This window comes from Poecilia reticulata, chromosome 20, assembly GCF_904066995.2.
Source record: "Poecilia reticulata chromosome 20, P_reticulata-male-v2, whole genome shotgun sequence".
Taxonomy (NCBI): Eukaryota; Metazoa; Chordata; class Actinopteri; order Cyprinodontiformes; family Poeciliidae; genus Poecilia; species Poecilia reticulata.
In genome coordinates, this window is record NC_088849.1 from 4328642 (window position 1) to 4347265 (window position 18624).

At 39.2% G+C, this 18624-nt stretch overlaps 1 protein-coding gene across 1 annotated transcript in view; it reads left to right on the plus strand.

Annotated features, from left to right (window-relative positions):
* Nucleotides 1-18624, plus strand: part of vstm2a (V-set and transmembrane domain containing 2A) — a 97927-nt gene that overhangs the window by 62482 nt on the left and 16821 nt on the right. The window contains exons 3-4 of the mRNA XM_008438497.3: nt 5514-5564; nt 9596-9932. Coding sequence (XP_008436719.2) covers nt 5514-5564; nt 9596-9932 — 388 coding nt within the window. The remainder of the gene's footprint in view (nt 1-5513; nt 5565-9595; nt 9933-18624) is intronic.

Below are 18624 nucleotides of genomic sequence, written 5' to 3' on the forward strand. Positions count from 1 at the left end.
ATCCCATTGTGGTCATGAGGGCAGCTGGTGCCTATCTCCAGCGGTCAACGGGTGAGACTGTTCTTTTAGATTATATCAGAAAAAATCAGTGAGAAAGGTAAATTTTCTACAAATAATTTGGAGTAACATTCCACAAACACTGAACCACGATTATGTGGAGGTTCACTGTACTTTATTTTTCCTATGCTTAACAGTTAAAGCCAGTAAGAACAATATCTTGTATGCTACCTTTAAGCTAAGTGTAGCACTATTCTTTCACTCTCTAGCTACTTCTGCTCTTGTTTTTCATCAAAAATCTTCTTATTTTATTTACTTATGGTGTCCTCTTTAAATTACACAAAGGCCTTCTGCTCACCACGGATTTCTGCCTAAATAGGTTTTTTTGGTATTTGGGTTTCATCTGCGTTTGTATTTTGTTTTTCTTCAACCTTCCCTCCTCTGTAATTAGTCCCAGCTGTTCCTCATCCCCTTGATTATCCCTGTGTGTGTGTGTGTGTGTGTGTGTGTGTGTGTGTGTGTGTGTGTGCGTGTGTGTGTGTGTGTGTGTGTGTGTGTGTGTGTGTGTGTGTGTGTGTGTGTGTGTGTGTGTGTGTGCGTAGGTGTGCGTGTGCGTGTGTGTATGTGTTCTCATCTGTGTCCTTGTTCCCCGCTGGATCTCTACCTCTATGTCTGTTCATACTCTGCGCCTTCATGTCCTCTGTGTTCCTGGTGCTCCTGATTGTCCTGTAAGTGTTTTGGACTTTTATTTAAACCATCGTTCGACTTCCACCCTCTTAAAGCGCCACTCACCTCACAAAACATCACATTAATTCTGTTCAGTACAGAATCTGAATACATACAACAACTAAGTGCACACAGGACTTGTCAAATGAGGCAGTATAAGGTTTTCACAGTATTTTACTAATATAATTCTGACTAGATGGGCATGTGTTTTAAGCCCAGCTGAATTAACACTCTAAAGAAGAGGGGGTTAAAGTTTGTTTAAAAACTCTCCAAGTTAAACATTTGCTTGAATGTTGCAGTGATTTTACTCTTGTTTTATATTGTAAGCAGTAAATACAAAATCTGACATGAATTCTTCATTAGTCTAAATTTCTCCGTTGCATGTTTCTCGCCTGCAGAGGGCAGTAATTCTCATCCTCAGCATATTTGACACTAAGCCACTTTGCAACTGGCAGCTCAGACATTTATGAGGACTTGTAGTGATTTATGGCTTCTTTACTTTGACAATAAAGCAGCAATATTTCCAAATTAACTACAGTGAAAAGTAGCAACAAATGATTTAAACTGCTGAATCTATGCTGATCCCTGAACATTAGAGATGAGCTGCAAACGTTTTTGCGCTAGGACAATCTGGTCAAAATAGATATATGTCACAAAACTGCAATGGAAATGCTTTTTCCGCACCACAGGAGTAACATGATCAACAGCTGGATGTTACTACTGGTGGAAACAATGAAGAAGACGACAGGAAGTAGTAGGAGGATGATAGTTTGTTTTTTTCAGACAATTTGCAGCTGGCTCCAGTAGAGCTCTCACAGCATCACAGCTCATAAAAAGTTGTGTGTCATTCCAACGTGTTGAATCCATTATTTCTCTAAAATCATCAACTATATTTTCCCCAAAGTGCCAGATACATAGCTGTTCCCAAGTGGGGGGGGCTTATCGCTCCAATGCCTTAATAAGACCACGAGTTCTCCACTGATTGGCTAGTAGATGATGAGTGGTAGCACCACGTCTGAAATATGTAACCATTCACATCCATTGCTGCCATAATTTGTGATAACACATATTTACTCGTTTACAAAGCAGCAAGTTTACTCATGGAATTTGTATGTTATTTCTTATTTAATGGAAACACCACAATTGTGAAATTGTGTTTTTTTGACACCAGCAGAATATAGACAAATATTTATGTACATTTGTACTAGAAACACAGCTACTAATGAGCTGGGAATACATTATCCTCATGTTTCCCTGTGAGGAATTCATAAAATTAAGGAGAATAGTTTTTATCAAATATGTTATGATGGCTCATTACCAAAAAATCAGAGGAGCTTTAAATTAAAACTCTGGCGAAATGTCAATGATTCCTTTTCTACTTTCAACTAGAAGTACAAAACATTGCTGTATTCAAAAGCAATTTCCAAAACCAAACAAAATCATCAAAGTGAATGTGGGAAACCATTACATTCGGCATGCGTCCTTAAGACAGCAGCTAGTGTGCATAGACCAAATTAGAGCATGTGTCCTCCAGTGGAAGTCTATTTCCATCCCCCTGACAGATATAGACCACACCAGGCCTGTGTAACTGCTGCTAGAGCGCTTCGCAAAGGAGGAGGTCTGAAATTGATGACCTAATACAGTCTTACCCCAATACTGAGGACGATTAATCGTGGCTCGCCTAAAGACGTCTCTGTAAAAATCTCCATCTCGTCTAACAGAGGATGCCAGCTCCGTCCGTTGAAGTCACATTGTGAGTACTGCGCGCTCGCCGGGAGAAGAGCTTCGGCTCCTAATTCTCCTCATTAATCACCTGTCTGCCGAACATCCTCCGGAGAAAAGCGCTGCAGTTCTTTCAAAGTAATTACAGCTCTTGAAAGAGCGCCGGGTGCAACAATTGCTCATAGGTAGCCATCTTCTTCCTCCTGTACCCTTCCCTTTTCAGTCTCACTCGTGGAGCCAGCGGTTCCTGTGTTCTCTGAAGGAATCGTTTTTAGCAATAACTGCTGAACGGCTTCTGCTTTGCTCTGCTTTTTAAGAGGTTTGCTGGCCTCCACATCAATTTTCATCTGTTGTTGGATAAATAAATTATAGCCTCTAAAATCAATGCCCAGGCTGTGATGTTGGCTGTGGGGTTGGCGCTTGCCACCATGTTGCATTTTTGCCAACAGGGCTCACACTGAGGCAGTCATTGGAGATGTTCCTGTTGTTGAGTTGTTTTGTTCTTTTGTAGAACGGTTCTCCAGACAACATAGAGGTCATACTGGTCCAAAGGTACACGCAGGTTTAGATTTCAAAATGTTCTGGGGTTTTTTGTATGATTTACTGTCCTCTTATGCAAAGAGAACTTGCCACAGTGAGACATGTTGCTTCTGATTCATATAAGGGCCAGTTTTGTTTCCGTAGTATAAATTATATTCCACATATAGAGTCAAGCCTCCCATCTCTTCAAGACAAAAATGAAATTTTTGCTTCCACTCAAAAAAAGCACCGACCTTTTATTATCTGGGCTATCCATGACGGTCTCTGTCTGTCTTGTCAGTGTGTCTCACTGTGTGAAAGCCCGTCCAAGTCTGCCTCTGATTGGTTTGCAACAATCATCAGCCTTTCTGCCATGGTTTTTACCACCTTAACTCCCAGTCAGATGAAGGTATCTTCTAATAGTGTGTCTTAACACAGTAGCACATCCACGTTATTGTCAGTAACTGTATTGACATTGTTACGACAGAAAAAGTAATTAATTACATTACCCTCTACTGAAAAAGTTATGTGGTTCATATTAACACCGTTTTTCCCATCACTGCTCATTAGTGACCTCCGATGCCCCATCAATTTAATTGTTTTAATTACAACTTATGAGCCTCATACTTCAAGTCCTATTTTCAAAACTGAAAAGGCCTCCTGGGTGAGAGGTGAAGTGTCTCCAAGGTAACAGCAGAAGTCCAACTGCCTTCATTTAAAACTCAAGACATCCTGGATACCTGAGAACCTGCATTGTCTTTTGGCAAATATTTCTCATCATATTCATGGTGTCTGACCACCACCAGCAGGCAACATGGGGGAAGTGTCTTGCCCAAGGACACAATGACAGAGGCAGAAAGAGTGGGGGATTCAAATTTATTCCTTGCGGTGCTGAGCAATAACTATTTCCAAAGGGTCACAAAGGCAGCTGTGACTCTTGTTGAGCAGCCCCATGTGTTTGTGGGTGGGGATGGGTCATCCTGGTCCTGGTTCTGCTGGATGTCTTATTCTGTTAAAACAGAGTCATTTATGTCTACTGTGACCAGGCGCATAGCAAAGGAGGAGGGACAAAACTCATTACTTCATTCAATCAGCAAGGCTTCTTGAGATCAATAACTGATTACAAATATGATGATAAAACCAGTATGATCTGATTATATAACTCTGCATACAAACTGGATCTTTCTGTCTTAGGAAAATATAAATTGAACAGTTTTTTTTTATATTTATATATAAGAGTTATAAATACGATTTTTATTCTTCTTCTAGCAACCTAACAATAAAATGTTACTGCTACACTGCAAATTTCACAGTTATTTAGTACACTGTAGATATTTTTCTCATAATACATGTCAATGACCATTTCCAGTTGTAATTTCTAAGAACAGGCTGATTGTTTCTACAACCTAAGCAGAAACCTTGTAAATAAATATTAAGTCTAAGCCTTGTTATTCTGCATCTCTCTCTCTTTCTCCCTGTGTTTACTGATCAGAGCCTGCTAACAATGAGACTATTGGGGAACTGCATGAGACAGCTAGTAGCAACTGAAATCCATAATGTCACCTTCAAAATAAAAGTTTTTTTCTTTTTTTCAAAATTAATGACATCTAGTTGGACTTGCATGCAGAGTTCACACTTAAGGCGTGTTTGATCGTGTGCCTGTTAAGGTCATCTAAAGAGCCAAATTTTACATACAGGTTGTAAATTATGAATGAATGAAATAAAATAAAATAAAAACACCTGAAAACTTATAGGTTCATAGAGTGGTTTATATATGTTTACTTAAGTATTCTTGCCATATATACGGTATATATATATATAATTGTATTTCTTTTCAGTCTGACCACTAATTGGGGATTAGTGGTCTGGTTTTGGGCAATCAGCTTGGTGCTGTCCAGGACAAGCTTCTTTTATTTTTAATATTTCACATTAATAGAATATTTAGTATAAATGGTATAATTAACAGCATCATAGTGCAAGGAAAAATAAAACAAATATTTTTGTTTTTAATATTTTCTGTGCTCATATTGTTAAACTGTGGTACCTTTTACTCAATCTGTGCACACCATAAACATCTCCTTCCTGTTTCAGACATTTTGTCGCATGCTTCCTTGGGTAATGTCACTGTTCCAGAAGATGCTGCTGCAGCAGCATAAACATAATTCAGTCTTCACACAAAGCAGTCTGTTTTACCATTTTCACCTAGTTTAAACTATTCCTTTTTTTTATTTTCAATTTGCAAAAACATTTGAGAGCTGGCTTTTAATTTCCCCACAGAAGCACTCAAAGACTAAAAATAAAGCCGAAACAGTGGGAAGAGTGGCATTTACTTTTAAAAGGCAGGGCAGCGGCGATGCAGTCACTCTGTGTGGGAACTGTGTGCTGATGTCGCTTTGCAACATTTATAAGCCTCAGCAGATAGATGATGCCTTTTCAGAAATCTGTCGTAGGAATCCCTTCAGTGGTTTTAGGCATGCATAAAACCCATCCTCACTCTGTACTCAACCACTGTCGCTTCGCTAATGCTCTCTCCCTCTTTGTGTTCGCAGATGGAGATGATACCAGAGCCCGATCCTGATGACGAGGGGACCAAAATAAGTGTGAGTTGAAGAACACGTCATTCACGCCACGATGCAAACCCCCCACTTTCCCAACGTGTCGCCATTGTAAGCCGAGTTGGCAGAGATCCACTCTGAGCCAACACAACAGCAGCTGATTTCCTTGAATAATACACCTTCCACCAGAGAATGGAGCTAATCAGCGAAATCAGTGGCAGCGTGTTATTACTGTCAGAGTGGTTCCCTTCCTGCGCTCACACACACACCAGCAACAGTTCCGCCTCTTTCCTCTGCCATGCTTCATAGGCCTTCTGTGCCCAGAGCAGCACACAGCCAACCGGTACAAGATTGTCACAGATGTGTGTGTTACAGCGTGACAGTTTACAGATGCTGCTAATGGAAATGTTTTGGAGGTCTTCTTTCTTCCGATTTGACTGTTTCAGCAGCAAACTTTAGTTCTTCTTTTTCTTCTTTGGTGATTACAACCAGGACATAGTTACTGTTTTCATTATAAGGTCATACATGAATATGTTATTCAGCAGCTGAACATTCCAGCTTTGTGAAACATTACCTTGCAAAAATTCTCCCACCACCTAAACTTGACTACTTTTTGTCATGTTTGCAATCTGAAACCACAGTGTTTTAGTGAAACAGAGCACCAGAAGACATCACATAATTGTAACCTTAAAGGAAAACCATACATTTTTTACATACAATCTGAAAATGGGCTGCACTCTCTCAACAACTTATAGCAGCAACGGAAGTCAACAAAATGTGTCTGGGTCACGCTTCCAAATATTGAGCAATTAACGTCAGAGCAAGGTGAATGAGGACAACGTCCCTCAAATGTTGATCTTCTGGTAAAAGGTCTGGTCAGGATCTGGTGAAGATGGCTTCAAAATTGCTGATAAAATGGCATGGCCCTACTCCCTACTGGGTTGTTTACAGTGCACACAATTTCTGGTCATCTTCATCGAACTGGTGCATTACATGTTAGGGCCAAACATTAATGGTTGAGTAAAATCAAATCCAAGCGTTTAAATCTTCAACAGAGTCCATGCCTCCGGCAAGCAATCATTTCTCAACAGCGCAAGGTTCAGAATCTCAGCTTCCTAAGCTACATTTTCTTTTGAACATTCAAGATATGGTAGGCGAAACAGTCTGAAGACATGTGGTTTCCAAAGGTGATTCAGAAATCTGCAACATGTCAAGAAGATGCTGCGACGTTAATTTGGTGCCACAGCAACGAACCATAAAAATAGAAGCATATTTCCATAGTCTTTGATCAGATTGAGCTTCATACAGTATAAATCTCAATCCAGTTCAAAATTTATGGTGGAAAAACAATGGATGAAAAGGTTCCATACCACAAACTGACCTGTGTTTTTATTAGTCATGGCTCAAAGAGTTGAAGCTGTCAGAGAAGCCAGAGGAGGTGAACTGCTAATTGGGATGTTTGAGGGGCTTTTTCAATAGCAGCAACTTCACATCTTTTGCCAGGGGGTGTAAATTGCTGAAAGGGGAAAATGTATTATTTACTTGTTGTAGCAAAAATTTTCTAGTTTTTATTACCAATAAATCATCCAGGTGTCATGGTAAAAAAAACTCAACTGAATAACAACCAGGGTTACGTTCTAAAAGTTTCTTACACTCATTAAACCTGATTGGTTTAGCACCATGAGGTGATTCAACTGAAAATCTGGAACATTTCTCATGTTTCTATTGAAGACAAACATTAAAACCCAGATTGTTTTTCACATACTTGCTTGATTTAAAGCATCACAGCTCTGCTGATTATTTTTAATAGCTTTCATTAACTGAAATAAGGTTTTAATGAGGCAGAAAGGTACACATACTGTTTGTGGTCTTGTGCATGAGCCGAGCAGAACTTTTGCATTTCACAGTTTTCTACAGTGAGTCTGTGTGTAGAACCCAAAGTTGTTATGTGCAGGGCTCTTATTCACTGAATTCACACGTCTGTCCAGACAGAAATGATAAAAATAGCCCAGGGGTTTGGTAGAAAAAAGGCCTTTTCACAGTCACCATGTGAAGCTTGCGAGGTTCAAACCGTTGTCTTAATGAAGCCTGACAGTATGGAGGTGTTCCTGTGTGAACAGCTTCTGTTTTAATTCAGCTGTACAGAGCCTCAACAGAGCCTTTTAACGCTCCTATATTTCACTTGAATATGAATCTCTGTGTCTAAGACAATTTGTCTGATGTCTGATTTGTTAGACATCAGACACTGGTTTAAGGTGTTGTAATGATGCCTTAAACTAAGAAGTTCAAAGCGCGGCCCCCAAAATTAGACCGTAAGAAAGCCGGAGAAAAAGTTCTGTTTCATACAAGCAATTGTATCTACAATAATTTTATCTCCAGTTTCTAATATAAGTAGAAAGTTATTGTTTTCATTGACTTTACAGAGTAACAAATATATACTTTCCTGTGATTGGTAGAACCTCAGCCTTTTGTAATATAGTACAGCTAAAGCAGAGTAAAAACCTTAAATGAGTCTTAAGATCTTGGAATAGCATATATATAAACCTGTGTCATTATTTATTTAAAAAAGTATGCAACAGAAGTAATGTGTATAAAACTAAGTCTTCTCTTGGCACTTTCATTAATTAAGAGAGAAAGTAGCAGCCAAATAATCCTTCCCCTGAAAATGATTCTCTTACTTATAATTAGCCAGAGTGGCTACTTCTGTTTGAAGGAGTGATGCTGGCAGTTTGCATAATGCCAAGGAGTAAAGGCATCAGCAATTGCCTTGGAAAGGGTTACACAGATAAGGGCCTCCACAATGTGGACCATAACCTCTTGGAATGTCTCTGGATCGTGGCAGGTTGTCAAGCTAACCTGAGGCTCCCAATACTTGCTGATCAGTGTTTCTCTTTGATTTTGATCCATGACCTGTGTGCTCTCCTGGGCTCCCACAATACAATGATCATGCTGTGTACGGTCATGATGATCAGAGAAACATTTGCCCATACACTTGCAGAACTCACTAATGTGAAAATGATGCTATGTGGTATCTGCATTTTTATTTCAAATTCTTGACAACCCATCTATGCAGGGCATGTGGTCTCACTGTGATGGATTTCTGCTGACAGATTGTCCACCCCACTGTAGTTTGCAATAAAAATAATAAAATACCATTGCTTGTTGTTTTGTGAGAACTCATATTCTCAGGGAACTCCCTCATACGTAATGGGAAACCCACTGCTTCTTAAAACACCCCTGAAGAATGACCAAAAACCTGCAAAGGACACCCATGTTATGGACTGAATTGGGCATTGCACCATAATCTTAGGTTGGTGATTCACTCTTTGAGGCTGCGGGCTCCCCATGAATGGTTCTCAGCCCCTTTAGGTACCTCAAAGGGTATGCACTCTCACTCGAGATCAAGAACCACCTTGGGCAACAGGGACTATCTTTTATGGTTGGTGTATGGTGCTTGCGGTGCACCCCACGGCGCCACCTTTTGGTTTGTATGTGCTGTGTGGACTGCGTAGAATATGGCTAGCATATTCCGGTGGGTGCAGTTGCCTCATCTGAGCTGGGCTCAGATGGAGCTTGTAGTGAATTGTTATGTTGGTGTTCATAATCCAAAGAAGGAGGAAATGGGAAGTGGAAGGAAAGAAAACGAGGGGGGGGGGGAGACAGAGAATGTAGAGTGATGGTTGGGAGAGGAGGGGGTAGGAAAGGTTAGGTTTAGGCGAGAAGAAGGGGGTGAGGTTAGGGTAAGGTTAAAGATTTCGTGAGGGGTTAGGCGGGAGGGAAAGCGGGGGAGGAGAAGTCTTGGGGGAATAGGGCATATTCAGATCAGCTTTGTTTATTCTGGTCTTTTCAAACTCCAGTTCATTTGCCTAGAGTCCTGTTTGCTTGGGCAGATGTGAATGCGTAATCAAACTCTGACCTGGACCAAACTAGCAAATTCTGCTTCACCTACAAACCTAAGTGTTGGTTCGGTTGAAGTGAACTCTGGTGCAGTTTGAATGCATATGAAAACTGGGGGTCCATTGGAGTATCTTCCCACTCCAGGTTATGACAGTATTCTCTTTCAATCTCTCTAACAGACAGTAAAGGTCCAGGGCAACGACATCTCACACAAGCTACAGATGTCCAGAGTCAGCAAGAACGACGAAGGACTCTACGAGTGCCGGGTGACCCGAGCCAACTACGGAGAGATTGTGGAGTACAAAGCCCAAGCCTGGCTTAGGGTCAACGCCACAGCCAGGCCTCGACGGCCACTGCCACCTGCCAAGAAGAGCTCCCCACTGCACCTGACAGACAAGAAGCCAAGAAAGTCCACCTCACCTCTGAGCCAAGACAACATGAGTTCAGACCAGAGGGTGGCCTCCACGTCCTCCTCCCACACATCCTCCAACACAGCTAAACGCTACCCCAGCTCAGGTAAGCACTTGGTGAAGACCTCCCTAATCGGAGTCCTGGTTCAACTCTGCAACCTGATGCATTTCATAGATCACATTATTGTGTTTTAAAGCATCAAAGCTGGAGGTTCATGGAAATGACTTATAAAGGCTTGTGAGCTTTTGTCTTCATTTAGCCTTAAAAATCATGTTGAAAATTAGACATTGAATCAATTTTTTAAACTGCCTACATGTATTTCAAACGGTTATGCTGAAAGCCATTCTTGGCTATCCCAGTAGATCAATCTTCTTTCAACCATAGTCAGACATCCGTTGGCATCTTTTTGTGGACATTGATTAGACAGAAGGTAACACCATCTTTTCTGTGCCTCTTTCACAAAACATTTTTGTCACAAACCAACAAAAACAAGCCAACTCTCAGCCGCCTTTGGCTGTTCATAAATCTTAAGTGGAGGGCTTTGTTTTCCAATATAAATCCGACTGCACATAAACTCTGTACTGGAGGTCTCCCCATATCAAAACAACGGCACACAAATTGTGTTGTTGCTTCAAATTTAAATATACGTCTCACCCTCTTACTCTTGATTTTCTTTTAAGTCATGTTAACGCTTTTAAATCCTGACTGACCGGACAAAATATGTCATCACCATGTCACTCTCTTCACCTGCAAAGCCTGCTTACCTCTACATGAGCCAGATGATGCACAGCGCTGCCTAAACCGCTTGAGTTAGGATCTAACAGAGGGGGGGGCGACTTCACCATCTCTTTCACCACAGCAGTCCTTCATAAGTCCTTCTTTATGCAATGACAATAAAATAAGTCTGAGTCTATAAGGCACGAAGACTGCAAAAAATGCCAAAAAAAAATTTTCATGGTTAAGCAACAAAAATTTGATTGGTTTAATTAACTAACTGAAATAAACAAGAAATGCCAACAGGACATACAGTAGCCTAGAGTTCAGTGTTTAGATGAAATAATTTGTCTTACAGAGTTGTTAGATAGAGAAACATAGGTTGAATACATTCTTTCAAATTCTGCTCTTTTTTTTTATTGTGTTACCTGAAGGTTTGTCCTTTTGTTAGATGCTTTCTGTCTGAAACTCAAGTTCTGGAGTTTCTGGTTGCAGTAACTCTTAAAACACAAATGATACATACTGTATGATATTATTAGTAGTAATGAGTAGTTTATGTTCTTATGTTAGTGTGAGTGTCAGTGCATAGACAACTTGGTTATACATGCCCATCTTGGCATGTACAGTGTTAGAAGTGAACCTCTTGTATTAAAGCAGCAGTCAGCATATGGCAGAGTCACTGAACAGCAGTTTATTCAATGACTGAACCCAAATGTCTGCCCAATGCCACAGCTGAAGACCCACAAAACCATAGAGCAGAAATCCATGTTCATTAAGTTGGTCACTGTTGCTCAGTGGAGTATGGATCTGACATCTGTTTTTGTTCAATATTTCCAGTGTTGCACCTTTTCTAGCTAATTGTGCTTGTTGTGGCTATTCAGAGATGTGTACCAAATCCTCATGATGACACAGACGTAACCGAAGAAAAGACCTGGCTGCATAGAGTTGCTTTTTTTTTACATGTACATTGCTGTGAACAGATATATTCTACTTATTTGTTTTTGTCACTTTTTAATCTTTTGGCTCATTGGACAAATATCAATATCGGATAAACATAACCTAAATAAATACAAACTGCATTTTTAAAATAATTTCATGTAATAAGGAAAGTTATCCAAACCAGCCGGGCCCTAAAGGTAAAACACAACTGCCCATTAAAGCTGATATCAACTGTTCATCATCTTTGTTAGCAACAAGTCAAACATTTGCAATAACTGGTAGTCAGTCTTTTCAACACTTTGACTAGGTCACCTTCATCATCTTTTTTTATAGCCCCTTGCTGGAGAGCTTTTGACCACCAGCCTGCTACATAACCCCAGTGCCTTGAGTTTAACATCTGCTCCTGTGTAGAAACAGATTGTGACTCCATCAATGATAGAGTTGTACAGGTTGCTGAAGCCAAACCATCACACTAGACAGTTTTCTGAAATCCCTTGCTAGTTTTATGCTGGATGTAACAGATTGCAAAAAAAGGTACACTCATTATTCATCAGGTCAAACAATATGTTCTCCAAGCTATTGGAGATCGTCGAGATGCTTTTTAAAAAAATCTAATTTAAGATAGCATTTTTTTTCTCTTATTGCTGAGCAGTGTTTTTTTTATTGTTGCTTGTTTTTTTTATGAGTTCCATGTGGTTCTGAATTATTTAGTTTGTTTTGTTAAGGTGGCTTTGGAATCATTTTCAAAAACCATGAACTCCTGGGAAAGTGTGTCACTGTTCCATGTGTTTCACATTCTTTAGCTTGTACCTCATGAATAGTCTCTTGATTCTTCCAGTCTAACCTGCGTGACCTGGATAATTCATGGTCTAACAAGAGTGGATTGTTTTTTAACATCAAACTATTTTGGGTGGAAGAGCTTTCTTTCGTTCAGCTAAAAGACTCATCATTTCTATCACTCTTCAAAGCGCTAGTTTGTATTTACTACAAGTTTTCTTTGTCTTTACCAAACTGCAACAGAGGAAATGTGTAAGGGTGGCAATACCCAAGTGAAATATCAGATACTTAAATTCAACCATCATTCGATAAACTTATGGTTCCATTTTTAAAATAATTCCATGCCTATTTAAAATTTTAACTTGTGTCAAAGAAAACCAACCAACCTCCTCCATCCTATCTTGAGTCTCTATGGGATTTAGGTTTGCTGATTTTTCAGCTCTAAATTAATCTGCTCCCTCCCGGTTATTCCACATATTTCTAAGATCTGTTCCTATTCTAAATTCATTGCCTACTTCACCTCTCCTCCCTTGATGCTGGTGAAGAGTCTTTACTGTTACTGTCTGAGGCAGTAAATGGCCGGGCCAGCTGTGATTAATACATGTTTACCCTCAATAATTAGATGAAAATTTCCCCCAGTGCTTTTTAACACAGACTGATTACATTCATTGCTGCTGTAACCAACCTCATTGCTTTATATCTTCTTTATGCTGGAATATGGAATACTGGAGGCTTAAAAATGACTGAGTTTCAGCTCAGGACTATGTAAAGAACAGTGCATGAGACAGTTTCAACTGATTCATAGTTATTGGGTTTGATGAAAGAACCCAATAACTATGGGTTCTTTCATCAGAAAGAACCCATAGTTCAGATATATATCCAATATTTGTGGATATATCTGCATGCTCTCTACATGCAGATATATCCACAAACATTCCAATACTCGGTATAATTTTACTGCTTGCAACATCAATGTTAGCTTTGTCCAAATTATTATTGATAGTACATGATGCAACAAATTATTATTAAACATGATGAATGCAAATGTTCAAGTCTGTAAAATGGAAAAACAGATGATCAGGTCAGTGCTGCCCCCGAGCCTTGTGGATTCTACATGTAACAGAAATAGTTGGAAAACATGAGGAAAACAAATACTGCTCCAAGGTAGACTGTATAGAATCCATTAGTTAGGAATCAGCTAATGTAGGCTGTTTCAGAGGCATTATATATAAACCATTAATTAACTCTCAAAGGTACATTTTAAATAGTCTTTGTGATAAATAATACAGCAATGACCAAAAGCTTCAAAACACTTAAAACTAAAAAAGGTGAAAAGCACACATCTGCTCCACACAGCCCTATCTGCAGTCATTTCTGTGGATTAATTGTACAGTTTGCATTAGCCTTTTTCTTCAAATACATTATAACTGCTGTTTATAAATAGATTGTGAAAAATATATCCCTAACCTTAAAAAAAACTTATTTATGAACATTTCCTTATTTGTTTAGTTGAGCCACTGACTAAAGGTTACAGATATATGTCTTTGAAAAGGAGCCCTTTCACATTTATTACATGACCTTTAAACAGATGTCACAGAGTCATGATATCGACCTGAGGAAGTCGGTTATCTAAAAATAGCTATTTTAAAATAGCTAACTTTGTGGTTAAATGATTCATTTTTATGCCAGAAAAACTCAGCTAATAGGTTTCAATATTGGTTAAATAAAACTAAATTAAATCAGGTTCTTTCTAAAGAACCTGTTAATATGTTACCTGTAGTAGACAACTTTTGTTATTGATTTTGGATAAATTCAGATTAGTTGGTTTAGTGGGCTAAAGGTAACAGCTAGTTCAGACTGGCCAAAGAGCAAAGCAGACCTCTGTTTCTTTATAACAACTCTAATCTCGTAAACCTCAGACTGGTTTGCTATATTTTGAGCTTTAAAACTGTCAAAATGTTTGGTAGTTATTTACAAAGGAGCAGATGATTATTTATACAGAAAATGGAGCTAGAGTGCCGTGTGCCTCCAAGAATTAGGACGTAGGTCTCTGATTTAGACTTGACTTGGACTCAAGCCACAGAAACACTTGATTTAGGCTTGGCCTCAACAGGGGCGCAGCCACCCTGTTGAGGCCATTTTCTGAGATGCATTATGACGCATTATAGTGTGGTTGGTCATATCCTTTACAAATGCACCAACAGCTGTTACAGAATACTGTGTAGAAATCATTTTTCCGCCATCATAGGGGCCCCCTGTAGCGCAGTGCCCCTCGTTTAGTGCAACCCCCTCTTTGCTCCACTGAGTCTCCTTAGACTTGAGGTTCAACTCTGACTTAAGTCTCATAAATACTTATTTTCATGTAATCAGCCGAAAATTACTCAAATTAATCATTTGTGTAAATGATTAATTTACTCAAATGATTAACACTAGATTAATGAATTAATGGTAATGTTGCACACAGAACACATGGCTCTCTGCAGAGATGGGTAGAGTACCCAAAAATTGTAACTTACTTGAGCGGTTCAGAAACCCACTCAAGTAAGTAAGTATTTGGTAAAAAAAAAAGAAAAGTCTACTCAAGTACTCTATTAATTAAATATTAAAAAATTACATCATATGGAACAAAGTAAAAAATTAAGTGGAAATTTTGCTATTTTATTGACCAAAATTACAATAATTTTATGTGTATATATATATATATATATATATATATCAGTCAAAAGAACATTTTTCTGAATCAGTTTCTTTCAATAAAATAAACTTCTGAAACTTTATCAAAAACTGCAGGTGTGTGTTTGTGTCTGGTGTATTTTTTGGGTTGCTTTGTTTTTCATTCAGTGGGTGGAAAATCCAGAAATGATACTCAAGTAAGAGCAGAAATACTTTATAATAAAATTACTCAAGCAAAAGTACAAACGCAATGTAGCACAAATACTCCAAGAAGGCCTTTTTTTTTTTTTTTTTTCAAAGAAGCTATTTTCATAAATGTAATCGAGTAAAAGTAACTAGTTACTACCTAAGTCTGGATTTCTGTAAAATTAGTTCATGAATGTCTTTAAGTTTGTCTGTTTTTATTCTTTGCTGGTCAGAAATTAGTTCTGACATGTGAGGCACATAATCAGCAGCTGAAGGGTGTGTTTGATTTATTAGCCATGACCGTTTGGAAACTGTTGTTTCATGATGGTCCTCAAAGTCAACCTTCTCTTGCTGCTAAGTTAGCATTATTACATACACTTTTACTTCTTCAAATACAAGCAATTCTTCATTTGAATCATTTAAAGAGTTGACATTGGCTGGTTTTTAATCCTACAATTGTTCTTTGAACATAAATGCATATTTAACTTTATGTGGCTTGTAAAATTGGAAAGTGCAGAGCCGACATGTTTTGGATGTTCTAGATTTTCTACTACGTTAGCATTCGTGCCTTGAAAGAGAAGATCTATTTTTTGAATCATTAACAGCACGTATTCCCTGCACACCTGCTCACATTTTACCCTCAGGGGGATTTGAATTCAATCCCCCGTCATTTCTCTGACTATCCACCTGTGTTGTAATTGTGCAGCTCTTTCTCAGCTTTAACTGCCAATCATCTCCCTACGGGTCAGACGGTTCGGACTGATTCAGCCCTACTCTGGGGCATGATAGCCGCGCGCGCCCTGCAGCAAAACACAGGAACATATTACTTGCCACTGAATAGAAGTAAAAAGTTGAATAATCCCCAGGGCTGCAGAGCCGGAGATTATGAGGCAAGCTAAATTATGCTGACATCTGTGTTGCGGTGAGTCCTCGGCGCGGTGTGTCTGACAGAGATAAATGCCTCTCTGTGACTGCTCAAGCAGCCTTAGCAACTTCCTCGGAGTTTCAGAAAGGTGCTGCGGCTGAGGGCCACAGGGTTCTGTTAGCGCCGCACTCGGGTTTGAAGCTGGCCAGCAACAATAGGTAAATGGCCTGAGATGAAATTAAACCGAGGAGAGAGAGAGCAGATATTTTCTTTTTCCGCATTGCTGCATCTGTAAACACTGAGGCGCTTTCCTGATGGGGAGGAATGGGATCGTGGCCGCCACAGCGTCTCCTGCAGCAGCAGCAGAGCGGCTCGTTCACAGCTAACTCCCCACCAGTGTGTCAGCTGTTGTTAGATCACAGTTTGGCCTCCATCGTTCCTGGCAGTGTTGTTCCCTCTAAAGCTCAGAGGTGACCTCAGATGAATGCGGGGAAAAGAGGAACGGAAAACTGTCCCCCAAGCCAGATTCGTCTATCCACCTCTGAGGCCAGCCCGGTCCCCCGCTTGGAAGAAAAACAAATTTGGAGTAAGCTTCACCGCATCCAGAATAGTGAAAAAAGAGATGCTGACCTTGTTTAAAAAATAAATAAATAAAATCACATCAACGCACATCTAAGGAAAGTTCATCAGTGAGTCATCATTTCAGTGGGTGGAGAGCAGCATCTGAATTGTTCATGGTTACACTGATGTTGATCAATGATAAAAAAAGCATGTGTCTTACAGGGATCCTTCCCAACACATCAATGTCCTCTGTGTTCATGCAGATCTGCCTAACAGCAATTAGTGAGCAGCAGGATGAAAGCTCTCCTCTGACACCTTCAATAATGTTTTGAAATAAAAATGTAGCATTCTCATTTTACAATAAAGCTAAGAAACACATTTTTATTTAATAAAACAGAAATTCTTTACTATTAACCTAAATTTCACACATTCAGTTCAAAGTTTAGCAATAGTTGCGGCTCTGTTGTAATTCACTTGAACAGCAGTTCATATTTATTTTCCTCTGAGTTTCTGGACTTTGTTCTCTTCTTCAACAGGGTTAACTTGGTTTAAAATGGCTAAAGCAACGTTCGTTAAAACTTCTGTTGCTTCATCGTTTAACTCAGCAGCAACTTCTGACTCTCCCAAAATATATCCAGTTAACCACATCTGACTCTTGTGAGGATCTTTTCTTATAGAAACAACAGACAAACACTAACTTGTTTCCACTCTGCGTGGACAGTCTCTGGTTATAATTTAGATCATAATTGTGTGTCTGAACTCAACTCGTTCCATCGCTTATTAAAGGACCCGGCCTTCATTGACCAGAAGGGAGAAGTAAACCCCACAAAACCCAACTTTTACCATCCATCCATCCATCCATCCATCCATCCATCCATCCATCCATCCATCCATCCATCCATCCATCCATCCATCCATCCATCCATCCATCCATCCATCCATCTATCCATCTATCCATCTATCTATCTATCTATCTATCTATCTATCTATCTATCTATCTATCTATCTATCTATCTATCTATCTATCTATCTATCTATCTATCTATCTATCTTTCCTACGCCCTTGTCCCTTACCTTAGAAGAAAAGTTGGGAGATGCCATGAGTTTGTTTTATGGCACTAGTAAGGAATCGTCATCTGTTTCCTAACTCGGCCTCTGTCAGACTGGCCGAGGGCAGCTGTGGCTACTACCCAGTAGCTTACAGCTAGTAGTGTGTAAATGTGTGTGGGATGGGTGAATGATTGAGTGTTGTGTGAAACTCTTTGGGTTCCTTGATGTACTTGATAAAGCACTATACAAGTACAGGCTATTTGTTTGTCATCTACACCACTTTATATTTTATTTTTACCAAAATATTTTTACTGAGATTTTGAAAATACAGTCATGTATCAGTCTGAATAAGTTTCCTTTATAGTCATAGAAATGAAAAGGGAAAAAAGTTAAATTAACCAACACAGGAACAAAAAAACCAGCCTCTCAAAACAGGAATAATTGAGCATTTACAAACAGATTGGATACAGTTGTACACGTCCATCCAGCATGGCGCACTGCAAGAATCCAACAAGCTCTCTGAAAGGTCTAAGTCCTTAATAAAGTTAATGAAACAACCCCAAATCCTCTCAAAAATATATTGTTTGGATTCCCTAACAATCCAAACAATTATTAGGTCCTTCTAGAGGTAAATTAAATACATCTGTTTTAACCACTGGGTGGCGTTAGGTCTCCTGACATTTTTCCAAGATGAAGCTATGCATTTTTTTTGCAGATAATAAGCTTATAACCATAAAAGTACATTCTGATTTGGTAAAATTATGCTATGAATGAAAAACTCAGGGTATACCATTTTTATTTTTATTAAATCTCAGGTAACCACTTAGTAGATGCAACATATAAATAATTATTAAATGGATAAGAAATGGGTGCTTTTCTTTTTATTACTACTGATTATAAAAGATGAGTTGGCACAATGCAGCTCTTTCCTTGATGGCCTGAAAATGTCATTAGTGTCTCATTTGTCCAGAGTGCTTATTTCAGTGGCCGCCTTTTAAAAATCCATCCAAATGTGCTTTCTTGTTTTGCCTT